Source organism: Pangasianodon hypophthalmus, chromosome 21 (assembly GCF_027358585.1).
Source record: "Pangasianodon hypophthalmus isolate fPanHyp1 chromosome 21, fPanHyp1.pri, whole genome shotgun sequence".
In the NCBI taxonomy this organism is placed as follows: Eukaryota; Metazoa; Chordata; class Actinopteri; order Siluriformes; family Pangasiidae; genus Pangasianodon; species Pangasianodon hypophthalmus.
This window is the reverse complement of record NC_069730.1, coordinates 13,215,415-13,225,152: the sequence shown is the minus strand read 5'-3', so window position 1 is coordinate 13,225,152 and position 9,738 is coordinate 13,215,415. Positions and strand designations below refer to the sequence as shown.

General features: G+C 38.1%; 1 protein-coding gene across 2 annotated transcripts; it reads right to left on the bottom strand.

The window, feature by feature from the left end:
* abhd17aa (abhydrolase domain containing 17A, depalmitoylase a) lies at positions 1-9,738 on the bottom strand. Of its 2 annotated transcripts, none has more exons than XM_026925860.3 (5): positions 9,547-9,738; positions 6,814-7,208; positions 6,004-6,198; positions 4,492-4,671; positions 1-2,120 (listed from the first exon to the last, which is right to left on the bottom strand). In XM_026925860.3, exons 2-5 carry the CDS (start codon positions 7,170-7,172, stop codon positions 1,895-1,897), a joined length of 960 nt encoding a protein of 319 aa, XP_026781661.1. In that variant the 5' UTR covers positions 7,173-7,208; positions 9,547-9,738; the 3' UTR covers positions 1-1,894. The 2 variants fall into 2 exon arrangements, with proteins under 2 accessions (XP_026781661.1, XP_026781662.1); XM_026925861.3 differs by lacking the exon at positions 9,547-9,738 and adding an exon at positions 8,668-9,506.

Below are 9,738 nucleotides of genomic sequence, written 5' to 3'. Positions count from 1 at the left end.
CATAGTCATCATCACTTTTATTAATCAGTTACATTACAGCACATACATTCTTCAGCTAAGAAAAGGATACACAAAAGGAAAAAAGTTCAGTTGCTTCTTTCACCAACGGAAACATGACTACACATTTATACATGGCTGCAGCTGGGGGGAAAAAGAAAAAAAAAAGAAAAAAAAAAAAAGAATAATACATTAATCATTTTAAATATGAGGGTTTCTAAAATGTTTATTCCAAACATCTGCATCATGAAGTTTAGGTTTATTGCCATTTGGAGTGTAGAGGGTGTGAGTACACACACTGTGAGACTGCAGCTTACACCTATAATACGTGTAATTTTGATGTTATTGCGTTTTGAGACAAAAACCCAAGGTATTTTACTTTGGAAATTTAAATTGAGTTTGTGAAATTAGAAGATCTCGCCATTCAGGCAGTCATGTTCAAAAGCGGCTTTAGATTGATGACAAAGGCAAATCTAATTATCTTAGGGATAGGGCTGAATTATCCTCTTTCCACTTCAACCAAATAGCAATAAAACTATTGTCCAGTCCCTTAAGAATGGCTCTGATTTAGATAAAACTAGAGCACTAGAGCAAAAACTTACTCTTAGAAAAATAGATTTGCAAGTTCTTCGTAATGTTCTTAAAATGCGTTAAGTATAGCTAAACTGCGAGAAATGTTAATGTCATAAATAGAATACTAAAAAAAACTGTCTGCAATAAGAAATACCAAAAAGAGGAAGGATATCTTACAAATTAGCAATGTGTTTTTGTTTTATGCGTTTATATTCAAAATCTCTCACCATCTCTTAAGCTTTACAGACACTGCCGCTATGAGAAAGAGGAAAGGGTGTAACAACGTCGGAGAGTTCGGAAGAGAGAACAGAAGTACCCATTCTTAATTCACAAGAAAACTTGTGAATTAAAAGGTGAGGCACTGAGATGATGTATGAATAGTTAATGCGTATAGTGTCACAGTGAGACAGAGTGTGAACGTGTGAGACAGAGCATTTAGGGAAATATATACAAGATTTAAAGAGTTCAGGAAAGACATGAATGAGAGTCAGAGGAAAGCACACTGACGGAGAAGCTCAGATGGAAAGATAACACAAACCACTAGTTACTCATAATCTACGCATCATTGTGGAGAATGAAAGATGAAAGCTACATTCATGTGAATTTAACTGCGTTAAAGGAAAACGGACGTCATTCTTTTCAGTTCAGTTGTTCCATGGGAGGGGAAATGGGGGAAATGGAACTATTTTTTTTTTTTTTTGTATCAAGGTTGCCTTAGTGTTGTATTCACAGTAACCCAAGTTATATTGCTTGCTGCCTAAATTTATCGCTCAGTTCATGTCCACACACAAGATGCTGGCTGGCTGGCAATCCAAATGCATTAAGAAGTGACAAACAAAACTGAACAGGGGGCAAAAGAAGTGCTTGAGATCCAAAAGCTTTTGAAAGAGTCTGTAATAAATCAGTACATACACACTTGACCCATATAATGGTCTCCACAAGGTCAGACAAAACACCCAATCTGTCCAGCAGAGAGCACATACATACAGGAAGGAGCAGAAAATTAAATCCTCCAGCCCAAAATATTGAACCAAACAAGAACTAATCTAAGAAATTGCACTTATGGCAGTCTCTCTGTAGATGCCTTGAGCAAAAGAAATAATAATATAATAATACAATAATACGAAGAAATAATGACAATACAGTTTGTGGTGATTTTTGCCCTGCTATACTGGACCCACAAGGTCCTGCTTCAAGATGTTGAACCATCCAGGTCTACAGGTTAATATTTACCAGCCTACAGAGTAGAAAACGTTGAAGCAGGCCCTCAAATTGACACTGGAGTGTTCGTTTCACTTGGACTGAGCTTTGAACTGCTGGATTTTCAGGCATACTGTGCGGTCAGTTCCTGGCTGATGAAGCGGCGCAGGCGCTCCAGGTACTGGCTGTAGAGCTCGATGTCGTTGTGGCCGGCTCCCTCCACCCACAGAGGCTCCACGGCCTTGGGGCAGCGCTCGAACAGGGCAAGGCCGTGCGAGAAATCAATCACCTCATCCTCGGTGCCGTGGATGATCAGCACTGGAGACGTGATCTTTGACACCTTCTCGATGCTGAAAGATAGTAATATAGTACAGAGAAACTGATTAATATCATGAAGATTACGTCACAAAATGATGTTTGCAAGCGCTGTGAAACCACCTTCACAAGCTGACAAGCTGATAAATGACATATCCTATGTCATTTATTTTCGGTTGAGTGCTCCAGTCCACAGGCTTTGTCATGTTGCTTGCAAATAGTTTACGCTTAAGACTCTTGCTTCTTTGGATAATCTCACCCCGATACTGTAGAACTGTACATAAGACTTGTACTTGTACACTTAATACAGGTTGGCTTTACTGTGAACAGCTGTAGAACAGTAATGACTCATAATCCCACTGTCAGGTTTTCACACAGAAATGTCCCTTTTGAGTTATGTTGCTCTAAATTTTCCCTCCTCGTGTAGTCTCAGGAGTTTTTCTTTGCCACTCTCTCCTCTGGCTTGCTCATTAGGGATCTAAACCTACATCTGGATTTCTGTAAAGCTGCTTTATGACCATGTCAGTTATTAAAAGCGCTGGAACATCTGCATGTCCCTTTTCTCCACAATTACATCATGTTTACCAAAGCAACGTGAAAGTCGGCTCTGCAGGATGATCTATCTATCCTTAAATACACTCGCCGTCCCTACACCTGCCCGTTTATGCAGTTATCAAATCAACCAATCATGTGGCAGCAGCACAATGCATAAAATCATGCAGATAGAGGTCAAGAGCTTCAATTCATTTTCACATCAAACATCAGAATGAAGAAAAAGCGTGATCTCTGTGACTTTGTTCATGGCATGGATGTTGAGACCAGAAGGGCTGTTTTTAGTATTTTTAGTAACTGCTGATCTCCTGGGAATTTCACAGACACACACAAAAACATTGAGTAAGCAACAGTTCTGTGGGTGGAAACACCTTGTTGATAAGAGAGGTCAGAGGAAAATGGCCAGATTGGTTCAAGCTGCCAGGAAGGATATAGTAACTCAAATAATCACTCTTTACAACCGTGGTGAGCAGAAAAGCATCCCAGCATGCACAAAACATTGAATCTTGAGGTGGATGGCCTAAAACAGCAGCATACCACATCAGGTTCCAGTCTTCTCAGCCAAGAACAGGAATCTGAGGTTATCGCAGGCACAACCTCATCAAAACTGAACAGTTGAAAATTAGGGGGAAAAAAAAAATCAGCTGGCCTTTTTCCAGTCTTCAGCTGTCCAGTTTGGGCGAGTCTGTGCCCAAGATAACTTCAGATTCTTGTTCTTGGCTGACAAGAGTGGAACCTGATGTGGTCTTCTGCTGTTGTAGCCCACCCACCTCAAGGTTTGATGTCTTGTGCATTCTGAGATGCTTTTCTGCTCACCACGGTTGCAAAGAGCGCTTATTTGAGTCAACACTTCCTGTCTCGTCATTCTCTTCTGATCTCTCTCATCAACAAGGTGTTTCAGCCTGTGCATGTATATATATATATACACACACACACTAAGTTAATATTTGGTGTGACATTCCTTTAAAAAAAAAAAAAAAGTTTCAGGTACAATTTGTGCAGTTTTATAAAGAAATTATCTGGTAAGTTTTACTCAGCATCTTGGAGAATCTGCTACAGTTGTTCTGGAGACAGACTGTCACTTTTTTTTTTTTTTTTTTTTTTTTTTAAATGCAAAACTCAGCAGCCTTCATTCTGGGTTTTTTTTTTTTTTTTTGGTCTGGAAAGCAGTCTGTTACATATTATGTTTCTTTCATTACTGACATCCAAACATGTTTCTGTAACCTTTAATTTTTTTTGTTAGCAAAGTAATATTTTGAAATATAAAATGTTGTATTGACTCAATAATGCAGAAATCATAAAATAAACATCTAACGAAATTTGTACTAAAAAGATTGCATGCCTAAAACTTTTGCACAGTACTGTATGTACACATACATACAGATGTTTAGCTCAATAGAATGTATGATTATGAAATATGCTGGCATAGTACAAAAAGTTTCTTGAGAAAAATGTTTCTTCATCAACTGTTGCCTTTTGCTTGCACACCTACATTCCATCTGAAGCATGCCATTTCTCAAGAATATTGTACTAATCTCTACATATTTTAAATGGGGTTTGGGGGCTGGTAAGGTATCATAATAAAATGACAAATTTTTCATATAATTCTGAGTAAGCAAATTATATTCAAAACCTGTGATTTGATCAATAGTAAGTAGTCATGGTCTAAAAGCAGTAAAGCCCACCAAAGTGTCCCAATATCAGACAACGGTGTATTTGGCACAGGAAACACTATTCCACTTTGCACTGTTGTGCTTATTGCCTCCACCTAGTCTGTTATTTACAAACTAATTATGAATATCGGTGTTCCTTGGTTTTAATCTCTGTAGCTGACTGGGTAGTGGAAGCACCTACTTCGGAAAGGCGTCAAAGCAGTAGGTCTTCTTGGTGTCAGGGAAGGCCACTCTCATACCCGAGGTGAGGGGGGAGTGAAGGACCACGGCAGCACACTCATACCGCGACGCTAGGTCCACCGTGGGCACCGTGCCAATACTCTGACCATAAAGGATGATGTTCTCAGGACTGATCCCATATCTGGAGATAAATTAAAGGAAAAGTTAGTTTATTATTATTATAATATGCATTAAAGTCATATTACTATTATTATTATTATTATTATAACAAAACCAACTGGTGGTTAATCACTTCCCTATTTCACTGTTTGACATTTCTAGAAAAAACCTCTATTTTACAACTTTTCTAAATGTTTTGCAATGAACCGCCTAGATTCTAGACCTGACCTGATAAAGGCAGTGTATGCCATCTAGCAGAGTTAAGAACAACATCTGGCACAATTACAAACAGGCAGATCAGGATGAAAAGATTAAATGCACTTACAAAGGCAAAAGGTGAGCATATACATTATTAGAAAATATTTATCACTTTCACAACGGGTGATGCAAACCTTTAGCCTGATATAAATTTGATTTATTCACTAATAAAATTTTTGTATAAAAGTACTTGAACTTGTGAGGAAATATGTGTGGGCTAAGCCTTACTGAAGTACTGAATTTAGTTAGCCTGTCCCAGGTAGTATGTGAGCTAAGCCAGAACAACAAATAGCATTCAAACACAGCGATTACCAAATTGTCCTCTATTCTGAAGACTTTTCCATGGTGGAAAACATCGCCAACTACAAAGCACTGACACTGGGGACTCCTTCCACAAATATTAAATAAATGTGTCTTTATATCAAGCTTCACCATATCAAAGATTAGATGTTTCTTAGTTTAGTGGTTTAGTTTATGTAGAGCGTCAACCATACAAGTCCCTGTGAATGAGGTGTTACTATAGCAACGATAATGCATTAGAATGAGTATATTAACATAAACCTGTGATAAGAATTAAAGCAGGTACTACTGTCAGAGCTGCTGTATACTTCATGTGTGTTGTTGCATCTGAAGGTTTTCAAATGTCTCTGTGACTTAAGTAAATAAACAGACCCATGCTTGGCAAGGATTTAAAAAAAAAAAAAAAGTCTAGAATCTAGTTATAATACATAAAAATTCTTTGTTTTTTTCCCCCTTTCCTTAAGGGTATGCAAACTTTTGCACTCATCTATATAAGCCATTTTGCACAACATGTTTATGTACTTCTGTAGTTATCTGATATCTCGTGTCACATGTTGCTTAAGGTTTGTCACAGGTTTGGATGTCCTCCAGACACTGTTCTGGAGAAGGACACTTGACTCTATCCTATACAGTTCCCACTATCAAGCTTTAAGTATCAGCACTTCACGTGAATTAGAGCAATCTGGAGGTCAGTTCTGAGCACCGATGATCAAAAGCAGTAAAAGAGTACGCGTAGCTGCAGCATGAAATTTTCCTAAATAACCAAATCTTCCCACACTGGATGACTTTTGCTCACCTGGTGCGCAGCGCATGCCAGGCAGCGTCTATGTCAGCATAGAGGTTCTTCTCAGACGGCTTCCCCGTGCTGGCTCCATAACCCGAGTAGTCGTAAGAGAAGATGTTGCAGTTGATGCGTGTGCCCAGGCCGATGTAGAAGCTACTCATCTGACCCAGATCCACAGCGTTACCGTGGGAGAACAGCACCGTGTACCTGCAGACACAAACATGAGCAATGCTTACCGGCACACAACCCCCTTAATATTCAAAAAAATTAAGATTATAAGAAATGGAGGAAAAAAAAAAAATGTAATGTCCTTTAGTAAGTATGAGGCTTTTTGTGAACATGTTTAAGGGTGGAGTTTAGGATTAATGCTATAAAATGAAGGCTTCTAATGCAAAAATCTGACAGTAAATGCTGTTTTTGTCTAATTAAAATAAGACGATGAATCTCAAATAAAATAACTGTTCTTAAATCAGACGGATAATCACAATAAGTAATAAATGATCGTGAATAATAATAATAAAAAAAAGACCAAAACAATTACAATAATGATTGCAACCATTACTATCCAGCCCTACAATTAAACAAATAGCAGCACATTCATTCATGAAATTAAATAAATCACTGCAAAAATGCATTACTCTATTGACCTTGCACGTTTTAAAAATAGCGTCAATGTGCCCGTAATGTGTTAGTTTATGTAAAGAAGGTTCATGCTTGTCGTCATGGAAAGCCTATATAAATAAAAAAGAGCATTTTATTTACTTTGTGGGATGGAAGTGGTAGCCTGACATTTACTAATATTAACGATTGTAGAATTTCTACCTGGCTGTGGGGGCGCAGCGGATGTACATGCATCCCACTTTGTTCCCACGACTAGAGCGAGTCAGAAAGACTTCTGTCCTGTCCAGCTCTCGTTGGGAGTACTGGAACTCAGCTCGCTCTGACAGATGGAGCTTCCACCTGCCCTCTCCACCTCTGTCTCCTCCTCCTCCTCTCCGACTCAGCCGAGAACGCAGGCCCGAGGTGCTCTGGTTGGAGGTCATGGGTGGGGGCGAGTCCAGTTCGGGCAGTAAAGTGTAAGTGGGCTCTGGGGGTAGGAAGGCCAGTTTCGCTGCAATCCGACTTGGGCAAGGAGGGCAACAGAAAAGGCCGCATAGCTCGCTGACAGACAATCCATTCATCTTCCCAGCACCGAGTTACAGACAAGCTGGAAGAACCTGAGAACAAGACAATAAACAGATCCAATACCATTAGACAAAGTTCAGTTGACCAGACCAAAAGAAGATTTATCTGAACCTTCCATGAAAATGACTCAAAATTAATATATGAACACCACACCCAATTAGTCCTATTGAGATTAAACATACTGGGTCATTCACTGTAATTTTTGCATAAATAGTTAATAAGAGAGAACAGCATTAAATATCTTCCTGTAACATCTAACAATGTTGCAGAACAGACCACAGGTTTTCAACACGATTCCCTGCCAGAAACCAAGATGACCATTGCAAAACATTTGTGTGTTCTTGCAACCATATCGTGATTTAGCTGTATAATTAATAGCATTATTGACTTATAGGATAGGTCATAAAAATTTCCTCTTTGCGTATTTATTGTCTTATTGTATAAATAAGGATGTCACACTGAAATGCCTGCTGTGGCTATTATGGAATGTCATCGGTTTAAGGGTTAGGAGTCAGAAGTCAGAACCTTGACCACGCCTGAACTCATTTAGGTGAATTATCAATCATTAGACATGTGTGTGGCAAGAGAATTCCACTAAAGCAACATCTGGCTTACTTACTATAAGAATTAAAGGCGCATTAGACATTTGAATGATTTAAGCCCCTGTTCACGAAGCTCCACCCCTCTACAAAATGACTGACAGGAAGCATATCCAAACACAAACAACCATTCCAGACAGGAAGTCAGTTTTCCAAAGGGGTCTCAGTGACTTACTGTGCGTTCAAGTGCTCCTGGGAAGTTTGTATTTACGAGTTGGGAAGTTTCAATTACGAAGTCAGATGCGTTCAAGTCACTTTGATCGGAGCAATATGGCGGTGTACTTTCTCTTAATTAACTACGAAAAATACATTAAGGTTTTTTTTTTAACTCTACTTCTAGAAAATGAAAAACAAACAATGTGCATCAGGTGTTTTTTTTTTTTTTTTTTTATGTTTTTAATCAATTTATGAAGCCACTGTAAACTTTATCTATATATTATACATAATATATCGTTACATATTGTATCGTAATTGTATAATGCTGTTGTATTTTGTGCAATTAGCTTGTTTTATTGTAAATAAAAAAGCCTGGTAAAGATATATCACTGCTGAACATCCATTCAAAATTTCAAATTAAATTTCAACTAATTTACCCTTTATCTACAGACCTTGCAATCTCTGACTCCACCAGGTTTTCTTACTGACACAAAACCCCAAAAGTCGTGATTACGACTTTGTGTTGGAGTTCAACTCGTAAATACGATCTTTCCCGCATCACTTGAACGCAGCATTAAAACACTTTTGCTAAAGCCACGGCTTAATCCGGTTTTTTAATCATGTTCTAGAGATCTTCCAGGTTATTTTGTACAAGTAAGGAATAAAACAAATCATCTTACAGTAAATAAGCCAGACTTAATTCATACTTTAAGGATATAAAGTAAACCAGACTTACTATAAGTCTTACTATAGGAGTTACAGGCTGATATTCCATGAATGAGTTTCACTGACAGATTGTAGGGTGTCAACCTGAACGAGATAACTCAAATATATGAGTTTTTAAGTCTCAATAACGACAAAATATCTGGAAATAATTCGTTATTAAGTCGAAATAATAACATGACAACACCACAACACTGTAAGTCAGAGCTTCCAGCTGTTTTCTGAAAGTAAAATCTGTATCATTGCTGGCTCTGTTTATTTTATATGAGCGCTTTAGCTCTTATCTTAAAGGGTGCCAATAATTCTGGCGTCGAATGTTTGTTTTTTATCTTTTTTTTATACATTCATAAAAAACATTTATACACTTAAGCACTGTATTAAACTGACTCAAATTATTTAATACAAGCGTTACATTTAACAATTCTTATTTTTAACAAAACAGCAGTATGATTAGCTGAGTAGCTGATTAGCTAGCTAAATTAGCGAGTTTCCTGTCCCCTAGCGGCACCGCGTAACCCTTTTCTCTCGATGTATTATTCGATATAAAATAATAATTAAATGTATTACAAGCATAGTTACAATAATTGGTGATTATTTAAGCAGTCTTAAAGTGTTACCTCACTATCTAGCTATTTAACTATTAAAATACATAACGTTCAAAAATGCTGCTAGCTGCCTAGCTCGGCAAGCTACAGGCTGAATCCCAAATGGCTCAACACTTGTCATGCAAGTGCACTACATAGGTTGTATAATGATGGCGGCTACGCGCTAGTGTTTTACACTATCTGACCAATAGATAGCCATTTGGGATTCAACCAAAAGGAGTTTGGCTAGAACTTGGCTAGTTCGGCATCGGCTGTGATAGCGAAAGATATACTTCTGAAAAACTTACCGAAAACTAGCAGAATCTCTGAGAGGTTTTTATGTATCTATACATGCCAAGACACTAAACACGGTTCCCAATCTTTTTCCCGTGTAACTAAAATCATCTTAGGAATAAACTGCAGGAAGTCATCCGCTTTGAATAGCTGTTTTGCTAACCGTAATGACAAGCTCCACATAGTGTGAAGCTTAGATTTCATGT

Coding starts and splice junctions, on each gene's coding strand:
- abhd17aa (XM_026925860.3), bottom strand. CDS start 7,172: ATGAATGGATTGTCTGTCAGCGAGCTATGCGGCCTTTTCTGTTGCCCT. Junction 6,199..6,813: donor CGCTGCGCCCCCACAGCCAG/GTAGAAATTCTA, acceptor TTGTGTCTGCAG/GTACACGGTGCTGTTCTCCC. Junction 4,672..6,003: donor TGGCATGCGCTGCGCACCAG/GTGAGCAAAAGT, acceptor ATTTATCTCCAG/ATATGGGATCAGTCCTGAGA.